We start from the raw sequence: 15,985 nt of genomic DNA on the forward strand, positions 1-15,985 counted from the left end.
TTTCCAAATTCTGATTTCAGTTTCGGACTTAGATATATCATGCTGCACACGTACGTTTCGGCTTAGTAGGGGAACCCGGGGTAAGACGGGGTCGCTAAGGGAAAATAAAAAAAACAACAGGTATTTATAACCACAATGTTATCAATTATTTATGGCTCATTAGGAACTTAATGACGAACACTTTGGCACAGCTTTTGCCAAAAAAGTAATCATTACAATTGACTTATTTTAATAAATGTAAAAAATGGGAAATAAACCATCTTGCCCCATGTACGGGGTAAGATGGGGTAAGTATACTATGTGGGACACAAAAAAGACAAACAAAACTTCTTCTGTGTTTTTATCGTCAACACCAGCACCTGCAGTGTTAGCCCAACGCCTGCACCTTTGACATCCGACCCAGTTTTCCGTAGATTTAAAGTAGGACTGTTGATATCCTCACAGTAGAGGTAGACACAGTCATCTTCGTTGTTATTCTTCTTAGTAGGCAGTATGTGCTTTGTCTTTTTAGCCAACCTCCCTGTAGCCCTTTTAGAGTCCTTCTACAATGTCAAATATCGGATTGGAGAAAAAAAAATCTTAACCAAGCTAGACCCGTACCCTATCTTGCCCCTCCAAAAATACCCCGTCTTGCCCCACGTTATATTTTTTATGAAAATAATTCATAAAAAAATACTTTCAATGTTAAAGTGATTTTGCACTTATTTAAACAAAGCGTACCAAACCTTAAATAAAAACACACAATTAACAAAAATGCCACTGTTTTACTTACTGAGTTGTGACATTGTTTCTACCGGTCAAAAATAACATGTACACTACGCAAAAACAAACAATTGAGTTTACACAAAAAACGCACGCGCTCACACCTGCTGTCACTGGCGCACTAAAGGTTAATCATTTAAGCCTTTCTATTGGCTCATTACTCAGATTCCTAAGATGTATAGTTTTGCATATAAGTGGGGGGCCCCGTCTTACCTCGCGACCCCATCTTACCCCGGGTTCCCCTATACCAATTTTGCAACATCCTGTAGACTACAGCCACCGTACCACCACCGGCATATTCGCAGTTATCTCTATCTCGCAGTCAGAACTTTGACATATAAATAGACGATCGTTTATAATGTTCGGTGGTCGTATTGCAGGTGGGTGTTATGCTTATTTCTGCCAAATTCTACTAAAGTATTTATTATAGCAGTATTTTAGTATTGTTAAGAAAAAATGAATTAGAAGTGACACCTAGCTATACTAATAGAACTCTACAATTATCCACTGAACTAGTAGAACCTTTCCACACAATGAGAATCACCGTATTAGACCATCAATATTATCTGCTACCTAGCCTAATAACGAATCGTTACCTTAGAAAAGTATATCCGATAGGTAAGTTAGTGTCAACCAAACTAAAATAAATGTGCTAAAAACTTCGTTCGATATACGAAAAAACACCACACACGGCCCGAAAATTTCGTAAGAAGCACGTTTTATTTCAGTTACTAAAAAACATGTTCACAAACTCAAATATAGTTACCAAAACTGTGTTACTTGTTATTAAGTTAAAATTAAATGTACACAGAGAAATCTGACCCCTCTCAGAAGCATTGTTACTATGAGAGGGGGGTCGGGTTTCACTGCACATGACCGTACCTAGATTAAATCTGTGTCTTGTTTTCTATTTTTAATATTTGTTTGCATTCCATAACGTATACCTGATTTTAATAATTGCTTTCAATGTTAATTAATTTATTATGTATTGGATAATAATACAGTTGAGCTACAGTAAATGTACAGTCTGGGACAAAGCAACTTGACCTCTCTCAGAATGACAACGCTAGCTAATAGGGGTCAAGATTTTGCCCTAAATGTTCCTAAGATTGAAATAAGTCAATTCCAAAATTTTATCTGACAGAATTGGTATAAGATTGTATCAGCTTTTCAACGACATCCCGAAAATACATAGCTTGAACACCTGAAATTTACTATTGTACCTAGTAGGTAAATTATGTAAGAAGTGTAACTAATTAAAAACATAAAACCCGCGTATTTATAGATCTTACTTTCAGTTTACAAGGGTTATACGATGATATTCAATAAAATTCTAATTTAAAAATTTAAAGATACTGGATACCACTCCCAAAGCTGAAGCGAACAAGGAAAGTCTATTCTGTGTCTAGATTAGAATATCATTACGGTAAATTTTTACTTTTTATCTGACAGGAAGAGTCAAATCTTGTATGTATCAAACCCTTTGTAAGGTCTATGAATATGGGTCAATTTATATTGTGTTATGTTATGTGTGTTTATGTTTTGTAAATTAAAATTAAGTTTTTTTTACAAAAACAAAAACGCCTAAAAACCCATTTGTAATGTGTAGAAGAATTAATTAACAAACATTGTTGCCAGTTTTCAATAAATAAAAGGTTAGCAAAAACACCGTTTTTTATTTTATTCACATTTATTTCTTTTTAAGATTAGAGGCAATAAAATATAAATATTTTTGTAGCTTACATGTAAGTATAGCAAGCATTTACAGATACTTCTTTCTTAAATTTAAAGCAATTTATTATACATAATATTTCACTTCTTCTATTGAGTATAGATATTTTCTGTCACGCTGTAATATCACTTCATTTTTATATTTGAACCAATATTTTGTACCTACTACATCATCGTTATGTCAGTTTGTGCATATGGTAAGTGCCGTAATTTTAATTAGGGTAAGTTCTGATGTGTTTTCGATAGACGATTATTAAAAACTATCCTTTTTTAACAAAAAATAGAGCCGATCTTATAGTTAACTACTTAATTCCATTTCGTTAAAATAAGCGTTATTATCTGACTAAAATCACAATTTGAACAATATCTACATGTCTACAAGTTAAGTAGGTAGATATAATAAACAATTAACAGGTTATTATAAAATTGTTCTGTCAGCCGAAAGGGGATGACCGAACTCATTCTGTATACATACAAATTTTCTTTGAAAACTTAATGATACAAGGATTAATATAACGAAATGAAATTTTACAAGAGGCTTGCAAGCGTCATCTGGCCCTGTAGCGCTATTAAGACGTGACAAGAGTTCTCCGTCGCACTCGCTCTTGAGTCTGCGCGATGTGAGTGAGCGCGATGCAAAACTCTTGTCACGTCTTAAATGCCCGCCGTACTAGCCCTTCTGTTTGTTTAAGAGAGTCAACTGCAAATTCGTTCTATAAATAGTCAGTAACGATGAGATTTATTCTAAATATATCACTTAAGCTCTACAAAGATCAATTCACGCTGTGTACTTCTTACATTTATTAACAAATCTTACAACACTTAGAACCGTTTCAATGAATATTTATAACTTTTTTTTTATTTTACTACTTTAACACACCGACTCATTCTATTCTAAAATGAAACACGACTACTAAGTTGACGCAGAATGATTAAAAAATATTAATAAACATATTTAAATACACTCGCGTGCAATGAAAAAGTTTAAATTACTTATACAAAATACCGACACTAAACTAATAAACAATAATAAATAATAAAAAACACTAGACAATTTTTTTTAATACCATTTAAATAAAAAAATCATCAAGCTAGTGTTTTCCGTTTAGGAGTTATTTGGACACGAGAATTTTTTTCATTGCACTTGAGTTTATTACAGTTGTTTTAGTAGAGTTTCGCAGTTTGCGTAGACGAAAAAAATCTTCAGTCATCTGCATACAATTATAAGTCAAAAGTTTGATGACAATTTCCCTTATTGACACCACTTCTTATGCGAGAAAATGTAAACTTTCACATACTGTAGTTTTATGCTCACTATCAAACCCTTGCTAGACGTAGGTACATAATTTTATTATTAAACTTAGCGAGTAATATGGCATGGCAGGTATCAAGCTGCTTTTGACTCTGCGATATTAAGGCCTCTACACACCAAAGCCGCTGACCCGGCGGCATAGCCTGGCGGCCTAGTGCCGGCGGGTAAACATAGTACAAAATGAGGCATGATTGTACAAAATGAGGCCGGCGGGTCGAGCCGGCGGCCTCTGCCGCCGGGTCAGCGGCTTTGGTGTGTAGAGGCCTTTAAGAAGTTCGTTACTACCGTCACAGATGTCGCTACTAACAGGGGTCAAGTTTCTATGCACGTAAGTGTCTTGGCCTTTTTTATTCCACGTCAACTCTAGATATACCTTCTAATTATTTCTAGAAACTCTAAAATATTGCACAAATTATAGGCTTACTCTAATGTTCAGACCAATGTTGGCAGTATTTCAATTTAAATTAATGTCCTTTTTCTAATGACTAATGTAACTAGTACAGGGTGCTGCAGAAATGGTATAGCAATCCGAAAGGGGTGACTAGTTATGATATTACCTACTACTTTTGAGGTAGGTATTACCATGAAAGAATTAAAAGTAGTTCAAAATTTGAGGTCTTTGCATAAGGTTATTGTCACTCATAGTCTCATCCTGCCTTACATCTGTTTAAGTGTCTAGCTATTATGGCGGACAATCCTTTATTTTAAAAAAAAATCTTTGTAAGTATGCTCGTTTTCGGTTAACATTACCATATTTTGCAATACCCTGTATGTCAACTCGTTTGAGGGACGGATTGTCGTTTAGTGCGACACAGAATTTTCGAAATTTCAAGTTTAGCTATAGTGCTATCAGCCACTAACATACAGGGTGAAATTTCATCAGTGGACGAGCTGAAACTTCGTATTTTTGCTGTTTAGCTGTTACATAATATTATGTTTGTCGGATACATGGACACTTTGAATCGTTCAACGATTTTCCCCCTGTAAAGATGAGTTTTGTTAAAATGTTTAAAGTTAGATCATATTAATAACTTTAATTTTATATTTTATCGATTGAAGCCAGTTAGCATTTATATTAAGAATTCAGATTCATCATTGAAGGTTACAGTTTAATATTTTATTGAATTTTCACTATAAGTAACTAAGTACATACTAATATATAGTTAATGATTTAACAAACTGTTAAATGCTAAAAACATTTTAAAATATACATTCCGTTATCAACGTTTAGGTACTCACCTATCTATTATTAGTAGTTATATCAATTTTAAATTCACGATGTGCCTAATAAAATACAATTCCTTCCGAAATGGTCGATGTTGTACAATGTTTGTATGACATTAGGTAAAATCTACTGCAATCATTGACTTATATATTACTAGCGTAAGGACAGGCCCAACCGCTCTAGAAAATGGCACCCTCACGTTGGCCCTAAAATCTCATAAATCGGTCATAATTTGTATGAATTAGGGCCAGCGCGCAGGTGTCATTTTCTTTTGACAAAACGTTCTGACGGGCGTATCCTTCCTTTTGAAATCGTTGACTGCAATAGTTTGCATTGTTTATTTGTATGTGTAAAAACTAACAGCGAATGTGCTGTAATATAACGTTAATACGAACATAAAATTCAATTTGTAATAAATAAGTAAGTAGGTACCTTAGTAATTTTAGGCATTGACTATTATTTAATGACTAGATGCAATTATTATTATATTTCAATCCTTCAATAGGTATTCACTCTTAATATCTAATGAACCGATGACTACCGCCACACAAAAACGACGGCATTTCATAGTCACCTCATATTTTATAAAATTTAGGTATTTTGAAAGTAAAGCGTGGAGGGACACTTATCTCTGTACTATTTATTTTATCAATACCTAATTTTAGTACGGTTTGGAAACACAAAAGCTCGTTGACTCATGAGTCTTCGCTCAATTTCACAAAGCATCACCTAGCTGCTATCGTATGCCGGGGCACAGTGAACGGCATATAAATAAAATCGGCCTATTAGTAAGCTGCAAATCGGCATAATATGTGTTATACATTGCTGCTTAAAAGGAGTGTTGATGCTGATTGTGGATATATGGACCAGCAGAACAGATTCTGGCTTTTGACCCACTCTTGAGTCCTTGAGCCTATGAAACATTTCACAGAAACCTAGTTGCTTTAATAATGAAAGTGGTGACCTGGTGACAAGCTAGTGCACTGGCAGTAACCAGCCATAAATATACGATACCCATAAGTACTGCTGATTGCTACAGTCATTTGTTACATCCATACTTGTTCTGTCAGATCCTGATGTTGAGAGTTAGTGAAATGGTGCTGAAATAGCATGAAGTACTATTGACCGCGTAAGTCATCTATCAAATCCATACTTGTTCTGTCAGATGCTGATGATGAGACGTGAGAACTTCCCTGCTAGTGACCTGGTGCTGAAATAGGTGTAACCTGGTGCCTCCCTGGTGGTGCCATACTGGTGACATTGTGGTGTCCTGGTACTTCCCTAGTAGTGACCTGATGCTGAGCTGGTGGTCTACATGACGGCGCAGGTGAGCGGCGTGCGCATGAGGTGGTCCAGCAGCAGCGGCGCGCCCGCCGCTAGCTCGAGCATCACTTGCTCCTGTAAATAACATACGTCTCCTTTGAAAAGTGTCATCGTCATCAGCATAAATAGAAGTCCACTTTTGTGTAAGGTATATTATAATAATTGATATTTAATAAATATGATTTTTCAATTATTGAGTTAGTTAAATGCTAAGAATATTGTTAAATAGCATTTTAATAAATATTTCACTGTATGCCAAGCATAAATATTGTTATAAATTGTTTTGTATAATTCTAGCGGATTTCCGTAATAATTTAAATCAGAAGTAGCTTGATTGTTGTTAATTTGATTAGATAGCTATTTCTTTTATTTTGCCGGATTTCCGGAAAATAATTTTAAGCGGAAGTATGATTTTGTTGTTAATCTGATTAAATGTATTTCTTAAATTTATAAAGGATATCCGGTATTTCACACAATTTTATTCAAGCGGAAGTATGATTTAGTTTGACGTTTGTCAACTTGACTCGCATTTAATTATTTAAGCCGGACATCCTCTTATAAGTTTAGTTGCTTTATAAACTAGAAGTAAGACAGCCACATTTCCACTCCGTTGGGAACGCTTGGCGAGATAACTTGGTTAATACAAAGTGAAATACGAATTATAAGTTGTGTATTATTTATACACCCTGACCACCCCCAATAGGTCAGAAGTGCGACGGACAAGATTAAATAAAATTATCTTAACACGCTCACAGCCCGGAAAAACGTAAGTAGACCTTTCTTTTATAATATTTCTCATTAAAAATTTTAATTTGCCTACGATTTTTATTATTTTAGTCCGAAATAAGTGTAAAAAGGTTCAGTTTTTTTTTTCTTCTCATTTTTGTTTCCCCATTCTTTTATTCGAAAATTGGAGAAAAACAGACTAATCTAAACAGAATCATTGCTAATAGGAAGTCCTAACTTACTGGCTTTGGTAGTCACGACCACAAGTCACGACGCTACTGCCGCATGATTTTATTATGCAGCCTACATTTTATATAGTGTGTTTGTCTCTTTTTGCAAATTCTAAGCTTTATGGAAGTTTCAGACTGCATTATCATGGATGAAAATGATGAGATAACCCTTGGTCAAGGGTGTGGTCACAGGATAACCCGAGGTAAAGGGTTGAGTGACGGAAATGATGGCGCATCTAGTCGAGGGGAAGGACTGGTGCAGGATGAAGGAGAGTCCAGGATAGAGGCTCGTGACCGTGACATTAGTCCGGTACTTTCGACTCGATGTGTGCCTAGATCTAGGCCTAGAGCAGTAGCAAATATAAGGAGGATTGATGAAGGAACGGACAGACATCGCAGAACCCTTGAAAACAATGGAAAGGAACAGATGCCAAGGAGTGACGTGGTCATGCAAACTGAATCTCGGAGGAAGAGGAGACGCAGCCGTTCTCCATCGAAGAGGAGACGCAGCCGTTCGTCTTCGAAGAGGAGACGCAGCCGTTCGTCATCGTCTACCGATGACTCATTGCCAGCCAAGAGAAGAAGATCAAAGGTACGTCGTACGGAAACATCTGAAACGTCTGAGATGTTAGATAAATTTTTAAGTATATTAGACCGATTCAAAGGTTCTGACAAACCCAAACTGGCTTTTGGCTCTAATAATGTTATACCAGAATTTGATCCCATGTCTAAAGAACAAAGCATGCTAACGTGGTTAACTAAAGTAGAAGAGTGTGCCCAGATATATGGTTGGGATGACAAAGAGATAATTCATTATTCATTACCTAAATTGACTGGAGTCGCAAAGACATGGTATCAAGGTCTGCCTACTTTAATGTTTACATGGTCAGAATGGAAAAAAAAGTTGATTGAATCTTTTCCTTGCCGTGAGGACTATGCAGAACTTTTGACGGAGATGTTGGCCAAGAGAGTAAAATATGGGGAATCTCTGGAGCACTATTATTATGCAAAAACAAATCTGCTCAATCGCTGTAAAATATCAGGGAGACAAGCTGTAGATTGCCTTTTGTATGGGATTGAAGACCGCGCCGTAAAAGTTGGCGCTCAGGCAGCACAGTTTAGTGAGCCTGAGCAAGTTCTTAAATATTTTAGGACAGTGAAAGTTGGTCCCAACCGTGAGCCTGGTACTGAAAAACTCAACGAACGTAGGTTCTTATCCACCAAGCCGAATGCGACTAGACCCAATGGCGTCAACAACAGTATACGCTGTTTTAATTGTGGCGAGGTTGGACACCCTAGTTTTAGGTGTAATAAAACTCTAATCAAATGTACTAATTGCGAGAAACTAGGGCATCGGGCAGCCGATTGCTACAGGAATATAAATAAATCTAATAACGAACAAAATAAATCTCAGATTCAGGGTACAGAAAAAAATGAAAAACAAGTTTCTGAAGTAACCACTGATAAAGCCCCTGATGCTAATTCTAAATACATATTTACAATTAAAGTAAATGACTTACCTGTCACTTGTCATGTGGATTTAGGAAGTCAGTGTTCATTGATTAGGGCAAGTAACGCTAAGTCTATGGGCTTAAAAATTGCTTGTAGGGATAATTTACCTGTACTGCGCGGAATTGGAGCTAACCTAGTGCACCCGCTTGGTTTATCAGTAGCTATGGTAGAAGTTCAGGGCTTAAAGGAAATTATTGATATGTACGTAGTAGAGGACTATGTCTTGACTCACCCAGTCTTACTAGGTCACACTTTTACGGAAAGACCTGATATCCTAATCACAAAGACCCCAAATGAAATAATATTTCAAAGGATGAATCAAATTAAAGTTCCTCTTAGAGCTGCTAAAACCATCACTATTCCAAGTAACACATTACGAGCAGTTGAAGTATCCACAGATATACAAGGAACCTATTGCGCTTGCGTCCATGGCTCCATGAGAGGGTGTAGCGGTGCGGAATATTATTTACTGCCAGGGATGTACAACATTGGGAACGGACGCGGGGTGCTTTTGATTTACAATGTCTCACCTAAATCAATTAGCGTTGAAGAAGGCACTTTACTAACGCGAGCTTTGCAGAAACACAACGTCTTACCTGAAAGCACTCTAAGTTCCTGCAGCGTAGTATTTGATGATTCCAAGATTACAGATGAGATACACTGCAACGTTAAACTATCAAAGGATGAAAATACTGAGCTACGATCATTATTATCAAAATACTCTGATTGCTTTAGTAGTGGTCTCAAGGATCTTGGTTTCACAAACGTCACCGAGATGGTAATAGAATTGCAGGACTCCGAACCAGTCGTTTACCGCCCATACCGCATGTCACATGCTGAAAGATCTCTGGTAAGGGATATGGTCAAAGAGATGGCGGATGGCGGCATCATCAGAGAGTCTTCATCTCCATACGCAAGTCCTATAGTTTTGGTCCAAAAGAAAACAGGTGAGAAACGGTTATGTATAGATTACCGTGCATTGAACAGGAAGACCAAAAAGGAACACTACCCTCTACCTAGAGTTGAAGACCAGCTGGATCTACTTGCAGGTAACACTCTGTTCACCTCACTAGACTTAGCATCTGGCTACTACCAGATCCCTATCGCTGAAGACAGTCGTGATTTTACTGCTTTTGTCACACCAGACGGGCAGTACGCATTCAATCGCATGCCCTTTGGCCTTGTAAACGCTCCATCAGTTTTCCAGCGAACCATCAACAAAATACTTAATGATGCAAAGGTGAAGTATGCTCTTATATATATGGATGATGTGCTGATACCATCAAAAGACTTTTCTGAGGGGATGCAACGACTTGAAGAAGTTTTGCAGCTTCTCAAAAATGGAGGACTGACACTAAAGCTGAGTAAGTGTAATTTCTTCTTAGAATCTATAGATTTTCTGGGATTTGAGGTAAGCTCTAACGGAATCCGTCCAGGTAGCCGAAAAACTGATGCTGTATCCAAATTCCCAACACCCAGAAACCAGCACGAACTACGTCAGTTCTTGGGTCTGTCGGGATTCTTCAGACGTTTTATCAAAGGGTATGCTACAATTACTTCCCCACTGACAGATCTCCTCAAGAAAGACAAGACGTGGGCTTGGGGCACGGTTCAGGACGAAGCTTTTGCAAGAGTGAAGGAGATGCTTGTCGATAGACCTGTTCTAGCTCTGTATGATCCGAAAGCCGATACAGAACTGCACACAGACGCCAGTAAGGTAGGTTTAGCCGGTATACTTATGCAGCGCAACAGTGATGGTGTCATGCAGCCAGTATCCTACTTTAGTCGGAAGACTACTATCGACGAAGGTAAAATGCATTCTTACGAATTGGAAACCTTAGCAGTGATCGCTTCACTAAACCGGTTCAGAGTTTATCTTGTAGGAATCGTATTTAAAATCTTGACAGATTGCAATGCTCTGAGGTCTACCCTTACCAAACGAGATCTAATCCCCCGCATCGCTCGCTGGTGGGTCCAGTTGCAAGAATATGATTGCACGATCGAGTATCGACCGGGTGTACGGATGTCCCATGCTGACGCATTGAGCAGAAACCCAATCGACGACCAATCAAGTGAGTCGCATGTGTTAGACATCTTGCCGGTGCAACAGTTAGATCAGACTAATCGAGACTGGATTGCGACGGTCCAAAGTGCCGACGATGAAGTAAAAAAGGTAAGAGACATTTTGTCTGATCCTAGCACTGGTCAGGCTATAGATGTACACAAAAATTATAAACTTAAAAATGGCTGTGTGTATCGAGTGGTTGGGGACTCCATTAAGTGGTTGGTACCAAAAGGAGTACGTTGGCAGATTTTAAAGAAGAACCATGATGACGTAGGTCATTACGGATTCGAAAAGACGCTGCAACGTATCCAGGAACATTATTGGTTCCCCAAAATGCGGCGCTTTATAAAAAAGTATGTTTCCTCTTGTCTAGAGTGTGCCCACCACAAAACACCGGGAGGGAAACGCGAAGGAGAGCTTCATCCCATCGAGAAGGTAAGCATTCCCTTTCATACAGTTCATGCAGACCACCTGGGACCTTTTGTGAAAAGCAAAAAAGGGAACTGTTACCTTCTGGTCCTAGTCGATGGCTTCACAAAGTTTGTAAATATAAATCCAGTAAAAAACACCAAGTCAGTCACAACAGTGCGAGTCTTGAAAGAACATGTGAGTTATTTCGGCGTGCCAACTCGACTCATCACAGACAAGGGCTCCAGCTTCACAAGTAAGGTATTCAAAGATTTTATTACCTCATCTGGCATTAAACATATCGTAAATGCAGTTGCCACTCCTAGAGCCAATGGGCAAGTCGAGAGGTTCAATAGGACTATCCTGGATGCACTCTCAGCATCAGGCCATGGCGGTGACGACAAATCTTGGGACGATCACATACCCGATATACAGGTCGGTATTAATACCACCAAGCACAAAACCACACAAAAATCCCCGTCGGAATTACTTTTTGGGTTTAACATAACCAGCAGGACGGAAGGGATATTAAATACGGTAATAAATGATACCCTCAATCAAACTCCCGTAGATGAGTTGCAGGACTTGAGAGATGAAGCTAGCGCAAAAATTTGTGAGCAACAAAACAAAGATAGGCTAAACTTTAACAAAAAACGAAAACCCGCGAGACAATATAAAGAAGGAGATCTGGTACGCGTAGAAAGACAGGTCCCACATGATGGAAAATCCCAAAAACTCGTTGTAAAATATCAAGGACCTTATCGCATAATGAAAGTGCTCCCTAACGATAGATTCTTGGTTGAGGATACCCCGCTCACACGTAAAAATACAAGGTATGAGGCAATTGTCTCGATTGATAAAATACATCCTTGGCTTAACTTCTCCAGAGATTATGAATCTGATGAACCCAGCACAGTTTCTAGCGAAAGCGAATAGCCACAGTGTTTGTTATGTGCTATTCATAGATAAATGTATAGTGTGTATAATTTTTGCTGTGCATAAAATGTAAAGCATGTTAAGAATAAGAGAACATATTATTATGTAAAATATAATTTTTGTTTAAAGTAATCTTAATTAATAGTATTATTACTTATATTTGTTGTTTAAATCCTTAGTCTTTTGATTTAAAATTAAAAATATTATAGGAACATATTTAAAAATAATATTTTATTATAATGTTTGAAAGTTTTCCCTATATTATCCTAAGATGGGTTAAAATTGTCACTTAATTTTCTTTCTTAAATATTAAAGCGAAGGGACTCGCTCTTTACTAGGATGGCAGAGCTGTAAGGTATATTATAATAATTGATATTTAATAAATATGATTTTTCAATTATTGAGTTAGTTAAATGCTAAGAATATTGTTAAATAGCATTTTAATAAATATTTCACTGTATGCCAAGCATAAATATTGTTATAAATTGTTTTGTATAATTCTAGCGGATTTCCGTAATAATTTAAATCAGAAGTAGCTTGATTGTTGTTAATTTGATTAGATAGCTATTTCTTTTATTTTGCCGGATTTCCGGAAAATAATTTTAAGCGGAAGTATGATTTTGTTGTTAATCTGATTAAATGTATTTCTTAAATTTATAAAGGATATCCGGTATTTCACACAATTTTATTCAAGCGGAAGTATGATTTAGTTTGACGTTTGTCAACTTGACTCGCATTTAATTATTTAAGCCGGACATCCTCTTATAAGTTTAGTTGCTTTATAAACTAGAAGTAAGACAGCCACATTTCCACTCCGTTGGGAACGCTTGGCGAGATAACTTGGTTAATACAAAGTGAAATACGAATTATAAGTTGTGTATTATTTATACACCCTGACCACCCCCAATATTTGGACGGAGGCCTCACCCAAAGCACGCCACTGGATGTGATGTGGATGTGTGGCTTTCGTACGTAGAGTGTCGGTGTCGATAACAAATCTAGAGCTAGGCATTTAAGATATTACAAAAGTAGTTTACTGCCGAAATGTGGTGAATGTGGGTGTCATTATGATCTACTTTTGTTCTACAACTTTATAAAACTCCTAGAGTCACCCCCTTTCGGCTTAGTCTACCACTTTTGTAACATTCTGTAGACTAGGGTTTGGTCCAACGTCTGTGGGTTTATCACCGTGGTGAATGGATTGTATTGCCAGTAAAAATAGCGTCAATCGCCACTGTCACCGATGTCACTACATGTTTCGATGTTTCGTTGCACTCTACTGTTCATAGGTAAAATGCACACTGACACGATTATAAATTAAAAAAAACATGCACAACTTGTCGTGTCTAGGTAGGAACGTAATAGAAAATGATGAACTCACCTCTTCTTCATCGTCCACAGAAGAAGACACGCGAGGTTGTGGTAGCGGCATCTGTATTATCTGTAATGAATAGTTAATGTTATGACCAATGTTAAAGGGGTCGCACATAATTCTCTACCTCAGAGGTACACAGTAACAAGTCTCAGTGGGCTTATATTGTCTACCGCTGCTGAGGTACCTACAGAATTCTGTCCGAACGCAGCAGAAAAGTACCTAAACCTACGTTTGTACTTAAAATGAAAGATTGCCTATTATTGCTTATTACGGGTCGCAGGCGTCGCAGCGGGCCGCTTTGAGTTATAAAATACATACGGGCAACTACCTAATATGCGTGGATTTATAAATATACGTATAGTCTGGGGTAAACAAATCCGACCTCTCAGAGTGACAATGCTACATGAGAGAGGCGAGGTTTCTTTGCACCTTTCTCATGACATCCAGAGGTCAAACTGTGTACTCTCAGGCTAGTTAAGTAGCCATCTATTCTCGGAACCCAGATGCCAGGTTAACTGGCCCGGGTTCTAATGGAATTCACTTCTTTAAATAAGCAGCTATCAGCACTTATTATCAACCTGCTCATGTATCGGTGTCTCCGGGCGGGAAGGCAGCAGTAACTCTGTGGAGCGCGCATCAGCACCAGGTTCCACTGGCGGCGAGGTTATGAACACCTGCAATGTTGGAGGAAAATTTGAGATTGGGTATAGTGGGTATTTTTAAGATAATTAAGGATGATTTTGACTTTAGGTACAATGGTAAACTTGGTAATTTTTATTGACAAATATCGTATGTAGGTATAATAGGTAGAGTAGTTTAGAATGACCCCTAAGTCACCCTCTTTCGGCTTATTATATATACAAGTAAGTACCTCCTCATCATTATCATCGTCATCATCATCAGCCCCTTCAGCCTGCGACTCGGTGGCGCTCCCGCACACGATAGAGCTGTCCGCTTCAGCACCGTAGTCGGGGAACACTCGCGACAGCATTACATAATAATAGATTGTTGATAGAAAAGAAAGAAAATAAAGAAACAAAAGAAGGAAAAAAATAAGATTCAACTGTAAAGAAAGGTTTTCGTAAGTCTCTTCTCACCTCCTCATCATTATCATCGTCATCATCATCAGCGCCCTCCGCCTGCGACTCGGTGGCGCTCCCGCACACGATGGAGCTGTCCCCCTCGGGACCGTAGTCGGGAGAACACTCGCGGCAGCGGTACGGTCATGTGCAGAGAAACCTGACCCCCCTCTCATAGTAACAATGCTTCTGAGAGGGGTCAGATTTCTCTGCATTACTCTCTACATAACTATTTATTTATTTATGATTATTATACTCTACATAACTACATACTTACCTAATAGATTGTTGATAGAAAAATATGAATAAAAGCAAAAAAAAAGAAACAAAAAAGTAAATGGAAAAAAAGTAAGTTAATAATTATCCTCTCACCTCCTCATCATCATCATCGTCATCATCATCAGCGCCCTCAGCCTGCGACTCGGTGGCGCTCCCGCACACGATGGAGCTGTCCCCCTCGGGACCGTAGTCGGGGGAACATTCGCGACAGCGGTACATGCACTCGTTGCAGTCCTGGAGTGAGGGGGAAAGGATTGTTGTTGGTAAAAACTTCGAGTAAAATATAAAGCTTTTGACTAAAGCACTAAACCACGGGAGTATGTAGTCTTACACTTATTTAGGTTCGGTTGGTTATATTATAGTGCGTAATAGACTAGAGTCTCCGCCATATTCTAGCCATAATATTAGGGTCACAAGAAAACGCCGTCTGGCGTCGTTGTTAAAACAAATTAAGTTAGGTAGATAAAACTACATAGGTACATACAGTAATGGAGATTTTACATATTGTTAGCTTTATCATTGCACCTACTAGATGTCGTTACTTTCTATAAAAAATACCTTTTGTATGAAGAGACCTTTGTGTGTACTACAACTATTATAACTATCGTTACCCCTTATCTGAACGGAGAGTAGTTTGTAAAAACTGACGTTCATCAGAAAAATATATATTTATACGATGAATAAAAACATTTAACTTTTTTGACTTTTGACTTTTTGTTAACTACCTGTATGTACTGCTGGTAGGGCGGCGGGCACTGCGGGCAGGTGTACTGGTACGGCTCGTCGTCGTAGTTGAAGTAGTTGAGTCTTCATTGTCTCTACCTGTATGTACTGCTGGTAGGGCGGCGGGCACTGCGGGCAGGTGTACTGGTACGGCTCGTCGTCGTAGTTGAAGTAGTTGAGTCTTCATTGTCTCTACCTGTATGTACTGCTGGTAGGGCGGCGGGCACTGCGGGCAGGTGTACTGGTACGGCTCGTCGTCGTAGTTGAAGTAGTTGAGTCTTCATTGTCTCTACCTGTAT

The 15,985-nt window shown here is 38.2% G+C and overlaps 1 protein-coding gene across 1 annotated transcript; it reads right to left on the minus strand.

The window, feature by feature from the left end:
• Positions 1–6,341: 6,341 nt before the first annotated feature.
• LOC105389911 lies at positions 6,342–15,767 on the minus strand. Its single transcript, XM_048625122.1, has 5 exons — positions 15,689–15,767; positions 15,057–15,197; positions 14,184–14,279; positions 13,612–13,671; positions 6,342–6,428 (listed from the first exon to the last, which is right to left on the minus strand). The coding sequence occupies exons 2-5, from the start codon at positions 15,180–15,182 to the stop codon at positions 6,342–6,344; spliced, it is 369 nt and encodes a 122-aa protein (XP_048481079.1). The 5' UTR covers positions 15,183–15,197; positions 15,689–15,767.
• Between the last annotated feature and the right edge of the window lie 218 nt (positions 15,768–15,985).

Source organism: Plutella xylostella, chromosome 2 (genome assembly GCF_932276165.1).
Source record: "Plutella xylostella chromosome 2, ilPluXylo3.1, whole genome shotgun sequence".
NCBI classification, from domain to species: Eukaryota; Metazoa; Arthropoda; class Insecta; order Lepidoptera; family Plutellidae; genus Plutella; species Plutella xylostella.